At 41.9% G+C, this 21,242-nt stretch overlaps 1 protein-coding gene across 1 annotated transcript in view; it reads left to right on the top strand.

The window, feature by feature from the left end:
• BRAP (BRCA1 associated protein) overlaps positions 1-20,230 on the top strand; it is a 28,727-nt gene extending 8,497 nt beyond the window's left edge. Inside the window, exons 5-12 of the mRNA XM_027044300.2 lie at positions 907-1,020; positions 2,496-2,644; positions 8,370-8,445; positions 8,899-9,037; positions 9,411-9,520; positions 11,931-12,020; positions 15,313-15,416; positions 17,836-20,230. Of these exons, the coding sequence (XP_026900101.1) occupies positions 907-1,020; positions 2,496-2,644; positions 8,370-8,445; positions 8,899-9,037; positions 9,411-9,520; positions 11,931-12,020; positions 15,313-15,416; positions 17,836-18,199 (1,146 nt within the window). The 3' untranslated portion in view covers positions 18,200-20,230. The remainder of the gene's footprint in view (positions 1-906; positions 1,021-2,495; positions 2,645-8,369; positions 8,446-8,898; positions 9,038-9,410; positions 9,521-11,930; positions 12,021-15,312; positions 15,417-17,835) is intronic.
• Positions 20,231-21,242: the final 1,012 nt, after the last annotated feature.

Below are 21,242 nucleotides of genomic sequence, written 5' to 3'. Positions count from 1 at the left end.
AGCACACAACTTCCTGTGTTTGGGTTAATGCCTGTGTGGGAGTAAGATCTAGACAAACCTCGGCCTTTCAGATGCCTCTAAAAATTGCTGTGTTTAAAAACGGAAATTATGTCTTTGTTATTTTCTGTTAAGGCTACACTAGAAGGTTTGGTTTACTTGTGTTCATATTCACAAATGCACAGGTGCCTTTGCAGCCTTACCTACAGGGGACTGTTTCCCCTGAGTCTATCTTCCGCCTCAAGGAATAAGACCATTTGTATTTTAAAGACTGGTTCATCTTAAACCTCTTGATTTTGGTCAAAGGTTTTGCTTTTAATATTATACACTAGGTTGTTTAAAACCTCCCAATGGGATCCTTATCTATGATGTATTATTGGCTTATTGAAGAGAAGGAGTTGGCTTTTTCCTCCATACCAGTACCTGTGGTCCTTTACTCTCCCTAACATAGATGCTGATGTTTTTTTAAAAAGAACTCTTTGCTAACAATCGATCAGTTATGATTGAGTTCTAAGTTTTGCAAAAATAAGTGTTTGCTTTTAGCTGCTGAGAAAGTCTTGACTTGAGGAAAAAAATACTGATATCAAGGGAAATGATGACTGTTGTTGGTTGAATATTAAAGTCATACTGGCTGTCAGCTTTTGCACTTCAGCAGCTTCTGCTGGTTTAAGTGAGATTGTGATGTATCAGGAAACATTGTAGAGATGCGGGATATTGACTTACACAGTTTGACTCACCTATGAACCTGCTTCCTGCTTCCGTAGATGGTACTTTTGACAGTTGCTTTCTCTCCTAAGTATAAATTTTAAACGCTGATGAAGAGAATAATTGAAGCTATGCATCTTGAATAAAAGCATGTTTTCAGGATATCTCTCTTAATTTTTTCCTTTTCTCCATTGGTATACCTAGGCCGACGCAGATAGTTTTTATATGGCGTGCAACGGCCGCCAGTTCAACTCGATAGAAGATGATGTTTGCCAGTTGGTGTATGTGGAAAGGGCTGAAGTACTAAAATCTGAAGATGTAAGTGTGCATCATTCTTATATTTTGCATATATGTTCTATACAAGAATATATATATATGAGAATGTACATAACATATATACATGTATAGATATATAGATATGGATATAGGTATAGATATATATGGGGAAAGAGAGGAATGAAGAGTGATTGCAATGAGTACAAGGTTTCTTTTTAGGGTGATAGGAATGTTCTAAAGTGTTTTTCTTCAAATATCAACCCTTAATCCCTGTCCTGATCCTTAACTCTGTTTAGGTAACAGTTTGTAATTGCTCTGGTTTGCCATCGTCTGTGGGACCTCTTCCTACAAAATGTGCTCAGCTCACTTAAATCATCTTCTAAAGAAAGTAGATTCAACTCTGTTATATTTTTAAGATTTCCTTTCTTTTAAAGGAGACCTAAAGGTCTTTTTACCTTGAAATCAGCTTGATAGAAAGAAATTCAGGTTTGATTGTTCTATCATTAGGTTAGGTAAAATAAAAATTGACTGATGATAAAGTCAGGCTTCCTTTGTGCCAGGTGCTATGTAAGGCTTCAGTTTAGGAGATTGTTTTCTCTAAATGAATACGGCTTCTTGAGAGATTTCCTATAGAAAGCTACTCTTCAGGGACCATAGATTAATGTGATTTTTCTCAGCATGTCCTTACATGTATGTCTCATCTTTGCTTCAAGAATTCCTGCTCACTTTACAGCTGGCAGGGCTCAAGGGAGACATCGCGGTGGCGGGGGTGGGGGTGGGGTGCCTTTCTTGACCACAGACCGTTATGCCCCCGATTTCACACCCTATTATAGATTCCTGTACTTTTCTTACATAGCAGTTATGACCACTGGTAATTAACTTTTTCGTAAATTTGACTTTTGCCTCTCTACCAGATTTTAAGCTCTATGAGGACAAGGCCTGACCTTGTGCTTTGGGATCTGGTGAATCTGCTTTGCTCACTATTGTTCCAAACTTAGAACAGTGTCTGGCCTACATAGCAAGGACTCAATAAGTGTGTGTCAAATGAATAAATAAACCAGTGTTGTTGATGCTATTATCACGTAGTAGGAAGTGCTACGTTTTCATTTACTCTGTGGAAAAATCAGTCAGTCCTATTTCTACTTGGCTGCTTTTATTCACTTACGTTGTTAGAGTTCCATACCCTTAGAAGTAGAGCTTGGAGTCTGGTAACATTTGAGATTCTCTGTTAAGCTTTTGGCAGCTAGTCTCTCTTTCCAGAGTATCAGCTCCATGAGGGCAGGGGTCTTTGTGTGCTTGTTCTCCACCATGTCCACAGTGCTATGAGTATAAAGGGTGCTCAGTCAATATTTGTTGTATGAATGAAAATCTTACCGATTTAAACTACTTGCACAGAGAAGAAATGTTGAAAACATCCTACCAGGAGTCAGAAAGCAACAAGTAAACTAGTTAGTCAAAAACAGATCTCTTAGGACTGTGGAGGAAGAGTCAGGCTTATGTGAGGTATTTCCCTGTAGGGTGCCAGCCTCCCCGTGATGGACCTGACGGAGCTCCCCAAGTGCACGGTGTGTCTGGAGCGCATGGACGAGTCTGTGAATGGCATCCTCACCACGTTATGTAACCACAGCTTCCACAGCCAGTGCCTGCAGCGTTGGGACGACACCACGTGAGTGTAGAGCTAATTTCTCACCCTGCCAAAGCCTGTTACCACCCTTTCCCAGAATTAAAAACAGCCACCACCAAAAATGAGCCATTCTGAGTGCTTGACTTTATACACCTGGGCACTACAAAGGTGAAGGGGTCACACGGAAGGGCCTTCCATTTTTCTTCACTTTCCTCTGTTCACATGGGAATCAGCATCCTTAGACCACGTCCTTCTTAGTATGCTGATTCAGCATCCTTAGACCACGTCCTTCTTAGTATGCTGATTCAAAATCCTTGTGGAGTTTCCAAAAGCAGCATGAATTGTTTGCTTCCAAAAGCCAGAGAATGGGGGTGGGGGGGGGGGCGTAGGAAAGCTTAGCTTTGAGGCTCCTATACACAAATGAAATCTAAGTCTGAAGTCTCATTTATCACTTGCACTTGATGTTTACCATTTCCTCTGGCTTTCTTACCAATTGGGCTATAGTAGTAGTCTCACATTTTCAATTTAGCGTGTTGTTGAGGGCTCAGTGGCCAGTGGTAATAGCAGTCACTAAGTATGAAGCACACACATGCCACACCTTCCTGTTTCCCAGTGCAATAGAGGCCTTGTTTGTAGGGTGGCATAGCACAGGCAAAGAACTAAGGGGTAAGTTGTACCACGTTTTTTTGTTGCTTTGTTTTGTTCTGTTTCGTTTTATTATAAATCAAGGGTTGTTCCTCCCTTTGTAAACTGTGCTATGGGACTTAGCTAGACGAGTAAATCAGACAGTGGCCTGGGTTTCCCAGTAGAGAGAGGAAGGAAGGCACAGAATCCAATAATCGTACAAATGAATGTGCAGTCACAGCTGTAACAGGTGTTACAGAGGAGCAGTGTGCAGCGTTGTGACTAGGGAAGTAGAGCCCTGATAACAGCCAGGGCTGCCTGAGAAGTGCAGTCTCCAGGAGGATGAGGAGACGTTAACCAAGGAAAGAGGGGGACCTGAGAGAAGGCATTGTGAGGGTGGGGATGCGCATGGGAAGGGCAAGATCACGTGGCAAAGCCCAGAAGTTAGGAAGGTGAACATGTAGAGGAATCTGTTCTCCACCCCCAAGTGACCAGAAGAATTCCAGCTTTCACAGAGCAGGGACCTTGTCTGGCTTGTTCACTGCTGTGCCCTTACCTAGCAGGAGACCTGGCGCATTGTAAGGAGCTCAGAAAATACCCTTGAGCAAATAAACCCTGGGTTTTCCCTTGAAAAAAGCCCCACTGAAATGGACGCACTCCATAAAGTATTTATCTGTATCTTGTGTCCTTGTGTCTGTCTGCTACACCGTTTAAGTTCTGGACGCTTCTTTGTTCCCTACCACTACAGTTCAACTCTCAGTGCAGGTTAACTGCCCCAGGAGCGTAGCATTTTAAAGTTAGAAGTTGGCTCAGGGACCATATTGTCCAGCCTCCTCATTTTACAGAGGAGGTAACTGAGACCCAGACATGAAACATAGCATGTTGAGAGCATCCTGCAGAGAAGGCCAGAACTGGGACTGGAATTCAGCCGTCTGTATAGACAAGCCTCACGGCTATCCTCAAAAACACACAGTTCTTTCAGCAAGTAAGTTTCCGCCCTCAGTATAATATGCACCGAATAGTGCTAGGGGTGGAAGGGAGAGAATCAAACGTAGATCCTCCACAGGGAGCTTCAGCCAGCTAAGGGAGTTTACACCTGTGCATAACTGCAATCCAATTCAAGGTAGAAACTGGAGAGAGTAGAGTTGGTTTCCCCACTGAGGGTGGCCAAGAAGGGCTGCGTGGAGAAGGCAGCATTGGTACCAAGTCTTGGAGGGTAGTTTTTTGACACACGCAGATGTCAGAGAAGGATATTCTGGGAAGGTTTCCCCAAATGTCTCCTCAGGAAGATAAGATGACAACTCAAAAGTTATTTTTGAAGGGGAAGGAAGGGTTTAATAAACTGTTAATCATCTTTTAATCAATGAGATGGTATGTCATAGAATACTACATATATAATACCAGTAAGGTGATTTTTGTAATTTTTTTTCCCTTTTCTCTTTTTAATTCTCAGGGATCATCCTTAACATTCCAGAAAGCTCATTCTGGCATAATGTAGGAAATAAGATTGCAGAATTAATTTATTGTTTAATTAAAAAAAATTTATCTATTTGAGAGAGAGAGAATGGGAATGAGCAGGGGTGGGCGGGGGGGGCAGAGAGAGAGAGGGAGACTGAGAATCCCAAGCAGACTCTGCACTGCCAGCACAGAACCCAATGCTTGACCTCAGCAAACTGCGAGATCATGCCCTGAGTCAAAACCAAGAGTCAGACGCTTAACCAACTGAGCCACCCAGGCACGTTTTAAGGACTCCTTTCTCAGTAAATACACTATGCTTTTCTATGCTTTTTTTTTTTTTTTTTTTTTTTTTTTTTTTTTAAGAGAGAGCATAAGCAAGGAGAGAAGGAGAGGGAAGGAGAGAAAGAGAGAGAGAGAATCCTAAGCAGGCTCCACACTCAACACAGCCCGACACGGGGCTCAATCCCATGACCCTGGGATCATGATCTGAGCCAAGATCAAGAGTCAAATGCTTAACTGACTGAGCCATCCAAGCACCATATTGTTTTTTAATCCAACCACTACCACAGCTGCCACACAGATCGAAGGAGTGACAGAGCTAGTTTGTACCTTTGACAAAACTGCTTGCTGCTTGGGGCGCCTGTGTGGTTCAGTTGGTTAAGCATCTGTCTTCGGCTCAGGTTATGATCTCACGGTTTGTGAGTTCAAGCACTGCTTCAAGTGAGCCCCGCTTCTCTCTCTGCCTCTCACTCACTTGTGTCTTCACTGTCTCTCTCTCAAAATAATAATAATAATAATAATAAATAATAAAATGATCAGTGTTGTGATTTTTTTAAAAAAATGGCTGTGTGCTGCTCACTACAGCTGTCATTCTTGTTTCTGCAAATTTGTCTTCCAGCTTCTTTTAAAAGTTTTTATTTAAATTCCAGTGAGTTCTAGTCCCTGGGCACCTGGGTGGCTCAGTCGGTTGAGCATCTGACTCTAGGGTTTTGGCTCAGGGTATGGTCTCGCTGATCCTGAGTTCAGGCCCCCTGACAGGCTCTGTGCTGACAGCTCAGCCTGGAGCCTGTTTCGTATTCTGTGTCTCCTTCACTCTCTCTGCCCCTCCCCGCACTGTGTGCATGCTCTCTCTCATAAATAACATTAAAAAAAAATTTTAATTCCAGTGATTTCTCTCTCCCTCTCTCTTTCTCTCAAAAATAAATAAACATTAAGATTTTTTAAAGAAAAAAGGGTGCCTGGGTGGCTCAGTTGGTTAAGTGTCCAACTTCAGCTCAGGTCATGATCTCACAGTTCATGAATTTGAGCCTTGCGTTATTAGGCTCTTTGCTGTCGGCACAGAGCCCACTTTGGATCCTCTGTCTCCCTCTCTCTCTGCCTCTCTATGTCTCTTGAAAATAAATAAACATTAAAAAACAATTTTAATTCCAGAGAGTTAACATACGGTGTAATGTTGGTTTCAAGTGTGCAATATGATTCAGCATTCCCATGCAACACCTGATGCTCATCCGTGTACTCCTTAACCACCATCACCGTCCCCTCTGTTAACCATCAGGTTGTTCTCTATAGTTAGGTGTCTGTTTCTTGGTTTGTCTCTCTCTCTCTTCTCTTTTCCTCTTTGCTCATTTGTTTTGTTTCTTAAATTCCACGTATGAGTGAAATCATATGGTATTTATCTTTTCTGACTGACTTCACTTAGCATAATACTCTCTAGCTCCATCCAGGTCATTGCAAATGACAAGGTTTCATTCTCTTTTATGGCCGAGTTGTATTCCATTGTATATATATATATACCACATCTTCTTTCTCCATTCATCTATTGGTGGACACTTGGGCTGCTTCCATAATGTGGCCATTATTGATAATACTGCTCTAAATGTCAGGGTGTGTGTCTGGCTTCTCTTTTGATACTAAACAGAGATAGACTAGATCATTTAGCTTTCTCTTAGGAAATGCAGATAGAAACTCCTCATTTGTGATAGGAACTTCATGTTCTTCCTGCTTATTTCCTTTTCTTGGTTTCATTTACTCAGTTGGGTAACAAATTGGATGTGAGGTGTATCTTAAGCATTCTTTCTTCTTGGTGCCGATTCACGGTTAGCTTCAACTATAACCCATTTTCTATCATCTTTGCCTGCCTGATGAAAATATTCATGACTGGTACTTAGTGTTACTTTCTCTTGAGAATAAGAGAAAAGCATTAATGGATTTTTAAATGCCTTTTCCCCCCAGCTTTATCAAACTATAACTGATCACCAAAAATTGTATGTATTTAGGGGCACCTGGCTGGCTCAGTCACTAGAGCATACAACTGTTGATCTCAGGGTCTTGAGTTCAAGCCCCACATTGGGGGTAGAGATTACTTAAAAAATAATAAATAACATCTTTTTAAAAAGTAACCTCTATCCCCAATGTGGAGCTCGAACTCATGACCTTGATATGAAGAGACGCATGCTCCACTGATTAAGCAGCCAGGTACCCCAAGTTTACTTAAAAAAAAAAATTGTATATATTTAAAATGTACATGGGGCACCTGGGCTGCTCAGTCAGTTGAGCATCCAACTTCAGCTCATGTCATGATCTCACAATCTGTGGGTTCAAGCCCCGTGTTGGGCTCTGTGCTGACAGCTCAGAGCCTGGAGCCTGCTTGGATTCTGTGTCTCCCTCTCTCTGCCCCTCCCTTGCTTACACTCGGTCTCTCTCTGTCTCTCTCTCTCTCAAAAATAAATAAACATTTAAAAAAATGTTTAATGTACAACCTGATGACTCAACATATATATACATTATGAAATATTCACAAACAAGCCAATCAGCATGTATCTATCAACCTCTTTACCAGTTTCCTTTTTTCCTGTGTGTGTGTGGTGAGAACACCCAAAGTCTGTCTTCTTAGAAAATTTCAAAAACAATACAATATTGTCAACTATACTCACATTGATGTGAACCGGTTTTCCAGAATTGATTCATCTGGTATAATTGGATCCTGTACCCTTTGACCAACATCTCCCTACTGCGCCGTCCCCGCAGCCCATGGTGTCCATCTACCTTTCTCCTCTTGTTTCTGTGGGTTTAGCTTCAGTGCCATTTTTATTGGCTTTTTGTAAATTGAAACTTGAGTACTTAGCACTGGTATCCTCTTCCACATGTTCATTGTATGGTGAAATATCATGTGCATTTCAGGAAATATACCAACTTTTTTGATGGGGGTGAAATTTATTACAGATTTTAGTTCTAACTCTTAGGAGCAATCTAGAGAGGACAGGGTACATTTTGAGTGATTTAGATCTTTGGGAAATGGAGGTAAGGTAGATTGTTTGAAGTAAAAAAATACTTTATGGATAACCAGACATAAAATTCATAGCTTATCTTAACATCCCTAATTCTAACCTGCACATATTTAGTTCTTTGGTTAAGCTTTAGACAGAAGAGTGAAAAAAGGTATGAAGCAGATCAAGATTCCTCCCTTTTTTTCTCCTTTATCAAGATTTTGGGAGTTCTGTTTTGTTTTTTGTTTATTTTTTTCATTTTGTTTGCAAATATCTTTGAGTGATATCCTTAGTTATGATGAATTGTAACAGACAGTACGTGAGAGACAGAAGATTTAAAATATGGTTTTTGACTTTTGGTTCTGTAACGACTCTCTTTTGTATTTGATCTGTGCTGTTACTTTCGGTGTCCTGCACAGGTGTCCTGTGTGCCGATACTGCCAGACTCCAGAGCCAGTAGAAGAGAATAAGTGTTTTGAGTGTGGCGTTCAGGAAGTAAGTAATGGCTGGTGGGAAAGAATAATGAACACAGCTTTAATGCTCTGGGGATTTCTTTTGCCCTGTGTGCCTTAAATTCTTTTAAATTCTTTTTCAGACTGATGCTTTTGTTTTCTTTTGTCTAAGGTCATGCAAGAAATATGAATACGTTATTTTACACTCTGAAGCAAAAATCTCTGTGCTTTTATTTTTTGTTTTTTGAAAAAGACTAGGCTTTTACTGATAAATTATGAATATTTGTCTTGCCATTTCCCTAGAGTTCCTTAAAAAACCAGAGGGAGAAAATGACCCATAAAAGCACCCTTGCTTTTTGCATTTCAAACACATATTTATTCAAAACTCCTGTAGAAACAATTCACCTTCATTCTGTGTCAGGGCCTTTCCCACTCTGAGTGAGCCAGGTCATGTGTTTTTGTACAACTAATTAAGATGTTGTCTTCTCCTTGGCAGAACCTTTGGATTTGTTTAATATGTGGCCACATAGGATGTGGACGATATGTAAGTCGACATGCTTATAAGCACTTTGAGGAAACCCAGCACACATATGCCATGCAGCTTACCAACCATCGAGTCTGGGACTATGCTGGAGGTGAAGGCCATTCTTGTTTTCTAATTTGGATTCATTCTGCATGAACATGTCTCCCTTAGAACCTCTCCTCTTCCTCTTCTCTCACAGCTTGAAATCTTCCTGACTGCTGTGGCAAACTTGAATTCTCAGGGTGCCCCATAGCACACTATTTCCTGCAAATGGCCTGAATTACACATTATAAAGAGAGTTAATACTTCTATACTTGCCCTCTGACTCTTAAATTCAAGTGAGTTAGCTCACTTGTACAGAAGTATTGCAAGGCATTTAATTTAGACCTGTAAAAACAAAAATTCTGGCCAAGTTGAAAGTATATGCAGATCCTTTTCATTCTAAAGAAACAAGCCTTGATTGACTGATTCATTCTTTTCTTTAGATAATTATGTCCATCGATTGGTTGCAAGTAAAACAGATGGAAAAATAGTACAATATGAATGTGAGGGTGATACTTGCCAGGAAGAGAAAATAGATGCCTTACAGTTAGAGGTAAGATACTTTGTTAGTAATTACTAAGTACCTTTTTGTACTGCTTTTTACTATCCTACCTTAAAAAGTGGCTTGGGCTTTTACTCTTGCCATTTATTTCTGTATGCCAACTTTTTTTTAAAGTTCTATCATTGCTGTGGAGGATTATTAAAATACTTTTATTCTATCTAATTTTCTTCTTTGGAAGTCTACGCTTCACTGTGTCTTACTATTTTGAATGGGATGTTTCTCATTGTCTCAAGCTCAATGTTAAGGTGGTTCTCTAGCTGCAATAAAACTGAAAGTTAAGAATCTTCCTGTTGGCATCACAGTAGCAGTTGGAAACCGAGCAGGTCAGAATGAGGAAACCCCAGTAGCACCCTTCCATGCCCAGGAAGCTTTTTTACATGTCTTGGACATTTTATGAAGTAGACGCTTACATACTCAAAGTATGTATTTTATGAGTTTGATGTTTACATATGTATGTCTAAAGCCATTTGGGAGTATTCATATATAGTTGAAGAAACAACAAAATTAGCACAGTCTGATTTTTCACTGTAGTAGTAAATCCCACCTACTATAAAATTAGTATATTGTAAACGTTACGATAATGAAGGGAGAGTTTAAAATGAGTCTTGTTTTGTATTAATTTCAATCTGATTGCTTTAAAAACAAATAGCTTAGGGGTGCCTGGGTGGCTCAGTTGGTTAAGAGTCTCACGGTCTGTGAGTTCAAGCCCCGCGCCGGGCTCTGTGCTGACAGCCTGGAGCCTGCTTCAGATTCTGTGTCTCCCCCTTTCTCTGCTACTCCCTTGCTTGTGCTGTGTCTCTCCCTCTCTCTCAAAAGTAAATAAATGTTAAAATAAAATTTAAAAACAAATAGCTTAGCCTTGGGAGGAAATGGATATTTGAAAGCTTGGTCATCTCCGGAGTTTTATGGTCTAATAGATTGAGTAGAATGGCTTAAGATAAGGCTGATGTTTTTACGATTAATTGTATTGATATGAAAAAGTTTAAACCTTTTACATTAAGTTTTTAGAAGTAACCCTTCCACATTAATTCTAGGTATATTCATTCAACAAATGTTTATTGAGGGCTGCTGTCTGTGGGCCAGTCTTCTTGGTGCTGGGAATGCAGCATTGAACAGACTCCCTGCCCTCGTGGAGTGTACGTTCTAGGGGCACACACACATTCTCCCATCTGTCCTTTCTCCCTGTTGTACCTTCCTTCTCTTCTCTAGCTTACAAGCACATTCAGATCTCCTTTTAATCTTTTAGAATGGTTTTTCTGAAATGCAGATGTCATGTTGCTACTCCACGGCCCACATTTCTCAGTATGATGCCCCCGGGCCTTCTATAGGCCCCATCTGCCCATACCTTGCACCCTAGCCTCATTGATGTTACTCCTTCATCTTGAAGAGATCCTAAATGTCCACAGCTCACATCTGGGTCCAGTAGTTCTCTGGAATCCGATCTCTGTCTTTACCTGTCTCCTCCACCTCTCTGTTGAGAGCCCTCCCATATCTCTCCTTCTCTCAGATGTCCTCCCAGACCCTACTGTCATAAGCCATCTATCCTTTCTCAGTAGTTACACATTCATTCATGTTGTTCATTCATTCATGCAGTCAGGTAGCAAACATTTCCTGACATCCAGCATGTGCCAGGCACTGAGGCTACAGAAATAAAGTTAGAACCCTCACTTTCGAAGAGTTCATATTCTAGTCAGGGAGATCTGGTGATTAAGTGCTAGCATCCTAAGTGCTGTTAATGACAGGCACTATACTAAGGGAGCTGAGAGGGGTGCTTAATCCTAGGCTGGGAGGGACAGGGACAGCTTCCTAGAGGGGGGTGAGCTGATTTAATACTTTGATTTAAAAATCTTGGGGTTCTTCTTAAAATTAGCTTGATGGGACACCTGGGTGGCTCAGTCGGTAGGGTGTGTGACTTTGGCTTAGGTCATTATCTCACAGTCTGCGGGTTCAGGCCCCATGTGGGGCTCTGTGCTGACAGCTGGGACCCGGGAGCCTGCTTTGGATTCTGTCTCGCTCTCTCTCTGCCTCTCCCCAGCTTGTGCTCTCTCTCTCTCTCTCTCTCTCTCTCTCTCTCAATAATAAATAAATAAACTTAAAAAATTATTTTAAAAAATTAGCTTGAACAGAAACTTATTTGCTAATGTACATTTCTCTGCTTTCTTGTCCAGACTAGATTGTAAGCCTCAGGTCAGGAGTGTAATTGACATCTCTGTATTCCCATGATTTGTTGAGCAGAGAATAACCAAGATGTAATACATGTTCTAATGATTGTATTTACTCTTCTGTAGGGCATTAAAAGTCAGGTTTTGGTTTTTTTAATAAAAATAAATAAAAGTCAGGTTTTAACTGAAATTCAGAAACTACAGTGATTTATGTGTTGGTGTCTGTTCTCTGTTTTTAGTATTCGTATTTACTAACAAGCCAGTTGGAATCTCAACGAATCTACTGGGAAAACAAGATAGTTCGGATAGAGAAGGACACAGCAGAGGAAGTAAGTTTCTGTCTGGACTGCTGCTGACGTGCCACATGGCAGGGCTATCTGATGTTGGGATGGGAGAAGGCAGAATACAAGAAAAAAGGAATGCTGGAATCATTCTTAGGCTGATACAGAGATAGAGAATTGTTTTGCCTCTAAAAAGAAACCTTTGTCATATGTCAGTTATATCTCAATAAAGCCTGGGTGGGGGGCAGTGGCGGAGAGAAGAAAGAAAACAAGAATTTGGAATCAGTCGGCTCACCCCAGTAATCTAACTTTAGATCAGGATTCCAGAGAGAAGTGGTTAAAAACATGAATCATCATCATTATATTACAGACATAGCCCCTGAAGGCAGTGTCAGGCAACAAGAAATTCTAGACCACAAAGAGAATGAAATTAGTCAAAATGAGGAAAAGGAAGAGGCAAAAATATGCTGTTGCAAATGCTGTCAGCTGAGCATTATTTAAGAAAGGGAGGGAAGCCAACATACACTCTCACCTAGGGTTACCAAATCGAAAAGAATGTATTAAAATTGTATGCCGAGCTCTGTATTATACTAAATATAGGAAGAAACAAAATACCTGCTATGTACCCTGAAAAAAGAAAACTTGGATTTAAAGACTTGAGTATTTTGGTATTTTTGATTGGGAAGAGATTTGTTTGTTAATTCAATCAGGTTTTCTACGCCTTGAGCAATTCCATTAAAAAAATAGAAGTATGTACATGAGGACTTGTAATTTGAGTCAGCCAGTTGGTTTGTCACCTTGGGAACAGCTGCTTTGAGGAGCTGCGTGTGGGCTTCTGTGGCACCAAGATGGTGCTGAGCCCTTCAAAATTGAAGAGAAGAAAATCAGGCTGAGGTGTTAGAGCTTCGGTGGTTCCCGTGATGCTTTGTTTGTCTAGGACACAGGTTTTCAAATTTAGCGAAATCCTTGAAAGAAGATGCCACTCACTCCTCCACCAGGTAGAAGAGGAAAGTGGTGTGTTTTTGGTGGAAACCCAGATGGAGGGCCCAGAACTTCACCTGCTTGGTTTTCCCATCGTCTCCAGCAGGTACAAGGGACCCTGACGGTTCCAAAGAAAGCATTTTGAAAACCAGTGAGCTCCTGAGGGTTCACATAGAATGGGAGTTCCAAGAACCTTTCTCAGGTTCTAGGGACAGTGTTCATAATTCACTGATCCTCTTAGTAGTAATACAGGCTTTTCAATTTTTTGAATAATTGGGGTGCCCGGATGGCTCAGTCAGCTGAGCGTCCGACTCTTAATTTCAGCTCAGGTCATGATCCCAGGGTCGTAGGATCGACCTCAGTATGTTGGGCTCTGCACTGAGTGCGGAACCTCCTTAAGAGTCTCTTCCCCTCTGCCTCCTTCCCCCATGTAGGCACATGGGCTTGTGCATGCGTACTTTCTCTCTCTGAAATAAGATAACAACAATGAAACAAATAAATCCTTAAATGATTATTTTAGTAATTTTGTGAGTCCCTGGCATAACTAGATCTTCAGAAAGGGACTGCAGAGCCAGGCTCAGGTCTCATCTGTGTGGTAGCTAGGGTTATCCTGGAATTAAGCAGGCAGGGCCAGGCTCACACATATGTCAGGCCCGTTGGCCCCAGTTTCTGGGTATGCCTACAAATGAGGAGAAATCAAGGTTCTCAAATGAAGGCTTAACACCAGCTTTAAAACCTTTAGTTCAGGGGCGCCTGGATGGCTCAGTCAGTTGAACGTCCGACTTCGGCTCAGGTCACGATCTCGCGGTTGGTGGGTTCAAGCCCCACGTCGGGCTCTGTGCTGACAGCTCGGATCCTGGAGCCTGCTTCGGATTGTGTGTCTCCCTCCCTCTCTGCCCCTCCTCCGCTCGTACTCTGTCTCTCAAAAATTAATAAAAACGTCAAAAAAACAAAAAAGATCTTCAGTTCAAAGTTGTTGATGTAGTTTTTATCAGAACCTTCCAAGTGGTGGAGGTGCCTTTCCAGAGGAACTCAGGGTCGCTTGCTGTACCGGTTCTGAATGGGGCTTAGTTAGAGCACACATGGGAAGGACATGCCTCCGACAGCACTCAGGAGGACGAGCTCTGGTTACTGCCACTTGGTGTCAAGTCCTGAGTCCCTAGGAGGAACACTCAAAACACAGCCTCAGTACTAGGCGTTTCCACGGGGGGGGTACCTAAAGTGCTTCATGCAGACCCTTGAGAGCTAAGCTTAGGGTTCTCTCTGCCTTTTAAGTCCCTTTAGGATTAACTGCATTCCCTAACGAATGCCTAAAGCTCATTTTTCCTTTGCCGTACAGCTATGGCCTGCAATGTAGTACAGAGAGGTTTAGAACTTGGGTCCAGTCCCAGACCCACCATGCTCTAGCTGGGTAACCTTGGGCATATTGCCTCACCTTTCCGTAAGCCTGTTGATAAAGTTGACACACTGAAGTCTCTGGCTTTTTATCAGATACAAAGGAGATACTGCTTACAAAACATCTGGCTGGTGCTTGGGCCATAGGATTTAAATTCTCAGTCCCTTTCAGCTCCTGCCCTTTCAGCTATTACTGCCTCACGATCCACCCAGCCTCACTACTTCCCATCCAGTCTTCTCCCTGTGTCCTCAGACTGGTAGAGGTGAGGCATTTCTCAGTTGGGTAGATCGTCACACCTGACTGAATCTAATGTCTGCTTAGCTAGACTTCAACAGACTCTTGGTTTCTGACACGTAATACGCCAGAATTTTAAAATTCTCTTCAGTTTATAAGACAATGTAACATGAATTCGTTCTCTCTATATTGCATTTATAAATTAACTCAAAACAAGAACTGCTTATGTTCCATGTGGCTTCATGGTACCTGAGAAAATTTAATAATGAGGTTTTTTTGGGGGGTAGGGACCCAAACAGTTAAAATCCATTATTACAATTTTCTTGGATTAGATTAGTTTGTTAGATTATTTGGTTAGTAATTTTTGGAATGTGATCTCAGGAGGAAAAAAACGTGGTGAGTTAAGAAGAGGCTCTGGTCTGGCCTCTGACAGACTGTCTCCTGCCTTACTGCCTGAAGCTCACTCTTTACTTCTGAGCAGTTTCACTTGCCGTTTAGCTGTGATCCGTTGTTCATCCTTGTATAGAGAAACAGTAAGGGGTAAAAAAAAGCATTTCTCAAAATGTTTATTTCTGTTACAGAAGTTCCTTCAAATGATCTCACCTTTTCTTAGTTTGGTTTATCAAAGTTACAGACAGGTCATTGAAAAAACGCTTGTGAAGTTAGCCCCAGAGACCCCACAAAACTATGCCTCTTTGAAGTGAAACTGATCTCCGTTTGCTCTTCCAGATTAACAACATGAAGACCAAATTTAAAGAAACGATTGAGAAATGTGACAATCTGGAGCACAGACTAAATGATCTCCTAAAAGAAAAGCAGTCTGTGGAAAGAAAGTAGGTGTAATTGGTCTCTTCTTTAACTTAGCTATTTCATTTTTACAGGTAATCTCCTCCATTCCTATGAACACGCTTTCCTTTTCAAGGGTGCCTATCACTAGGTTTTCAGGGGTCTCCCTATTTATGGAGCAAACTTACTGTGACTTCCTGTTGATTAAAAACGACAGCATTACATGCCAGATGGGTGCCGTGTGGAATGCAGAGCTCTCTGCTGATGTCTGTGCTCGCTGTATGTGCAGATATCTTCCACTGTTGCCTGTAGAGGGCGGTTCCCTTGTGCTCAGAGCTGCAGCTTCTCGGAGCCATGGTGGCTGAGAACTGGCAGGAGAGAGAATAGGTCTGAGCCGGACATGGTGTGTATTCTGGCCTTGGGCAGGAATTAAAGGCCAGAGTTGTTGAATATGGAGGAAAAAATTCAAGAACAGCATGGCAAGAACATACTCTACTACTGTGATATGGGGGGGATAGTTGCTGCTCATGGAAATTACCTTTCTAGTTTAAGTATATTCACAAAAATAATTGGCTTTTTACTTCCAGACAGTGGATGAAAAATAAGGAGAATTTTTAAGAGCTTTTTTTTTTTTTTTTTTTTTGAAGAAACCTTCATTCTGGAATAAATTCAGGTTTACAGAGGTTGCTAAGATAGTGCAAAGAGTTTCCATGTACCCTTCACCTGTTTTCCCCACTGTCAAAAGTTATTTTAATAGTTTTTCTTTGTATTGTGGTAAAATCTATATAACAAAATTTGTCCTATTCAAAGTGTATAATTCAGTGGCGCTAAGTGGCATTCACAGCATCCTGCTACTGTCACCATCATCTGTTTCAAAATTTTTTCATCACCCACAAGACTCTCCACCAGAGGTTTTTTTTTCTTTTAAATATTTTCTTTTTTTTAATTTCTTTCCTCACACTCTTAAATATCTTATTTTTTAAGGAATCTCTATACCCAACGTGGGGCTTGAACTCAACAGCCCTGAGATTAAGAGTCTCATGCGGGGCGCCTGGGTGGCGCAGTCGGTTAAGCGTCCGACTTCAGCCAGGTCACGATCTCGCGGTCCGTGAGTTCCAGCCCCGCGTCGGGCTCTGGGCTGATGGCTCGGAGCCTGGAGCCTGTTTCCGATTCTGTGTCTCCCTCTCTCTCTGCCCCTCCCCCGTTCATGCTCTGTCTCTCTCTGTCCCAAAAATAAATAAACGTTGGGAAAAAAAAAAGAGTCTCATGCTCTACTGACAACCAGCCAGGCGCCCCATAGGTTTTTTTCTTTTTTTAAACTGTTCTAAAAGCAACACTACAGGATTAATAGAAATTAAAATATTCTATACTTTCAGCTCCCTAACAAATTCAACTGTATTAAAGAATTAAAATTGGAAGTTTTCTTCCAGGCTGTAGATTTTGCTATCTAGAGATTACCACTATTCATTGATGGTACCAGTCAATATTTACTCTTCCACATCTTTTGTTGTACCCATTTGAATGTCTCACATATCTTTTTTTCTAGAAAAATAGAATAATATTAGGTATTCTGTTTGGTAAAATATTCCGTTTCTGAGATTTTTTTTTTTTCATACTGACACTTGTAACGGCTGCATGGTATTGCATTGTATGGAGGTTCCCTAATAATTTTAACCGGTCCCCTATTGATAGACATTTAAAGTTGTCTCAAGTCTTAGACTAATATAAACTATGGTGCAATGGGCATTTTTCTCCATGTTTCTTTTAGTGCAGTCTCGAATATATTTTATTGGATGAGTTCCTAGAATAGGTATGTCAGAGGGCATGTGAAATTGTGGTTTTTAGAGTTACTGCCACGCTGACTTCCGAAGAGTTTGTACCAGTTCGCACTCCAGTGCCAACGCGGGGAAGTTCCTCTTTTCCCACGGTTGAGCTCTTTGGCATTCCGATACATAAAAATGGTATATCCAGTGATGCTTTAATTTGTAATTCTTGCCTTGTGAGTAAGATTGAGCATCAAGAATAAGGCACTCCCTATTCTTGAAAACTCTTCTCCAGTAAATGCAGTGAGGTCAGAGCACTTGACTCTCCAAGAATGTCACTTTTCCTCATAACTTCTTTATCGTAGCTGTTATCTGTAAGCCATCTATTTAACCACAGACTGCAAAACAAAGGAGCAGTAGAAGTTTCACCATGAATCATAGAGTCATTTACACTATTGAAAAATTTCTGAGACTTAGAAAAACTGTTACGCCGCTGACTAGAGCTGAATCCTTGCTTCGTAGAGCAGTCGCAGTGGCAGCACAGTGGAGACTGTGGTGGCAGTCTCCCTCCGCCACAGGAGGGAGGAGTCCAGTCCCTAAATGGATTCTGAGATCACAGCGCCTCTGTTCAATCCCAGAGCAGAGAGTGGACTGTGTCGGCAAATGAAAAAACATGCTTTTGTCTTCCTTTGTTTTGCAAAAGGTGCACTCAGCTAAACACAAAAGTGGCCAAACTCACCACAGAGCTCAGAGAGGAGCAGGAAATGAACAAGTGTTTGCGTGCCAACCAAGTCCTCCTGCAGAACAAACTGAAGGAGGAGGAGAGGGTGTTGAAGGAAACCTGCGACCAGAAGGATCTGCAGATCACCGAGATCCAGGAGCAGTTGCGTGACGTCATGTTCTACCTGGAGACACAGCAGAAGATCAACCACCTGCCTGCTGAGACCCGGCAGGAAATCCAGGAGGGACAGATAAACATCGCCATGGCCTCAGCCTCCAGCGCCCCCTCTTCGGGGGGCAGCGGGAAGCTGCCCTCCAGGAAAGGCCGCAGCAAGAGGGGCAAGTGACCTTCTGAGAAACAGATGTCCCTGAGACTGGTTTCCCTGGCGCAGTGAGGGTGTGCTGGGGCTTCAGCTAAATGTGAGGGCGGACCTTAAATAAGTACAAGTGAGGACCGAGCCTCAGTTGTTTGGATCTTTCATTTGCTGGCGTGTGGTGTGATAAACGTAGGGGGTTGCTGACTAGGAGCGCCGATGGAGATGGGCCGTGTTTTAGAAGGTGGCTGCTGTTTTCAACTGTAGTAGTTCACTAACCTCAGACATTCTAATGACCATTTTGCCTTCCTACTTGATAGAAGCCCCAGCTCTGCTGTGCATTTTTCCGTTGTATTTATTGAGTCCGTGTATCTGACGTTCAGGTCTGGGGTCGGTTTAAGATGTCGAATTTTTTTTTGTAACCTCAAAGGTAACGTTACGTGAGGTCTAGCAGCTGCTTTAAAGAGAGGTTTGCACTGGCCGCTGAGGATTTATGAAAACTCCCCGGTGTTAGTCTGACGTCCTTGTCATCCCCTCCCTGCGTCTGGGAAGAAGAATTGGTTGAATGTCATATGAAAAGAGGCTGGGCCTGTAAACCTTTAGTCACTAGCCTGTCACAGCAGCCTTCTTTTGCTCTAGGACTAGCCAGGAAAAACAAACAACCCTGGGGCAGGCTGAGCAGACTCAGTGTAGGGAAAATGGTGGTGCTTCTACTTTGTTTATTTTCGATGACTCCAGGCCACATTATGAACCTCAAGTAAAGAGGAGGCTGAATGGTTGCTCTAAGACTCCGATCTCAAAGTGGATTTCCTAGCATCTAGCAAGAATCAGCAAGCGGATTTATCATCCATGTGAAAATGGGCAGCGAGGCCTCTGACTAGCTGATTGTGTATTTTGCTAGGATCAGTGTTTTCTGAATGTTTACAAAAGATTGGGCTGCATGCTCAGGTTGTGGCTAGAGGGAGCTTGGGCAGATTTTCAGTTATGCTTTCAAGATACAACCAAAGGCTGTTTCTAAATCTGAAAATTAAAATTTTAACAGGGCCCCTTTAAAACAGTCGTGCAGTGCTCGTTGTGAGCCAACAGAGGGGCTGTGTACTTTCTCTAGAAACCTTAACGTCAAGTAATTCATAATACGCAGTAATTAAGCCAAGTTAAAGGAAGACCCGTGTTGGAATTCAGCTTCCAGAAGGGGTAGCTGGACCCTGAAATGATGGGTTTTGTTTTCTGCTTTAGAATTAGCCAGAGTTTTCCAATGGTCACATTTTAGAATTGTTTTTAGCCTATGGTTAGGCCTCATCCCCTTTGGCGTAAATGTCCTTCGTGTTCCTTGTTAGCACACAAACTGTATTGCTAATCACCATCCATTTTTGTGGGATGCGCTGGAGCATTTCCCAGAAACCCTCACCTGTAACTTTGCGAAATGAATGTACTCAGACATTCTCAAATTCTACTTAGGGCAGACCAACTCCGGAAGTGCCCCTTGGACTTACATATACAGACACCTTAAAGCAAGAGTGGGAATGTAAAGTGTAACCTAATTCTCTTTCCTATAGAGATTCTATTTTATTTAAAATCTATTTTTACACTAGTTAGAATCCTGCTTTTTTGGCCAAGTACTTGTCTTGCATGTCTGACCTTGCAGAAGCTGGGGTGGATCGTAGCATACTAATTACAAGAATTAGAAGTAGTTTACAAAGCTTGCTCGTTCCTCATTTTCCCATGATCACCTCCACCAAGCAGCCCCACCACCAGCTGGGGGAACAGAGGTTTTCAGTACAGGTGGGATAAGTGCCCTGAAAGGCTGTGCCCAGAGGAATGAGCAAATAGGCAAATGTTTCCAAACTACTTGAAGGTTTAAAAATGTTTTCCAGAAAAAGCATCTTATCAAGATACATAAAGAAAGTGTTTTTGAAAAAGGTCAAAGAGTCATGTTTGATTTTGACAAAATTACATAAGATAGAAACTGTTAGTATTTTCTTCAGGATGGAAATGAACCACTTAAGATATCCGTACTACCTTGAACAATGAAATTGCATTAAAATAACCGAACTTTGAAATGATTCTGCCCCGTGTGAAATTTGTGTCTCACTGGTTGACATTTGCTTGGGAGCTTGTATCTAAATAACCTAAGAAGGTGTCAATGACCTGAATTTTAAAACAGCACGAAAACCATCCCCTCAACAATATAGTGAGCAGCTAGATTATTCATCTTCCTACCCCCCTTTGCTCCAGCTTCCCAAACTAATAAAAAGTAGCTGAACCAAATATAGAATAAGGAAAATTATCTGAATTTAAAGGGTCAAGATAGGATGAGACCCGGCACACAACTCTTACAAATGCAAAGCAATCAACGTGTAGGTAGGCCTGAGACTTTTTACCAGGCCTTCTAGCAAGCCAAGGTGGTTTTATTTTTTGAAACTGTCCCAAATGTGACTTGTTAGGATACACTGGGTAAGACAAGGCCCTGAAGCAACTACCCACTCCACGCTTGCACGGGGAGGTAGGTTGTCCTAAGCAAAAGGGCTGAGAAATGAATTGAAACAGCCAGCCAGTTGAATGTAGAGGACTTGGCAAATCACGAATGAACAACCTTCTGTCATCACTTGGAAACCCCTCTCCTGGTACAGTCGGGATACACAAGTTACAAATACCATCCTTGATTTGGCTGCTGTGCGTTCTGCCACGTAGCTTGGGCTGGTGGCAAGCTTGGGCTCCCGCAATGAAGTCAATGGGCTTATCTAAAAAAGGAAAGCCACTCTCCCATTTGAGGAAAGCTATTTCATTTTCTCCAGGATAAAGCTGAATTAACTGCCGCGGTGAATTCTGCTGCGTTAATTTCTTTCTTGGCAGCAGAAGGGAAATTTTTCAGGAGTCTCTCAAGACCCAGCTCCTGCTCCTTAATGGTGCTGGGGGACATCTAAACTACTCAGAGACCTGGCCATCACCTTAAGCGAGTTTAGGAAGCCACCAAGTGTTCTCCGACAGGCCTCTGCTTTCTGGCCAGTCCTTTTCACTTGTGCCCATGAAGGTTCTGGAAGTGGGAGTTCCAGGATATCTGTATAGTGTCCACACC

Source organism: Acinonyx jubatus, chromosome D3, assembly GCF_027475565.1.
Source record: "Acinonyx jubatus isolate Ajub_Pintada_27869175 chromosome D3, VMU_Ajub_asm_v1.0, whole genome shotgun sequence".
NCBI lineage: Eukaryota > Metazoa > Chordata > Mammalia > Carnivora > Felidae > Acinonyx > Acinonyx jubatus.
This window is presented reverse-complemented; position numbering and strand designations above follow the sequence as displayed.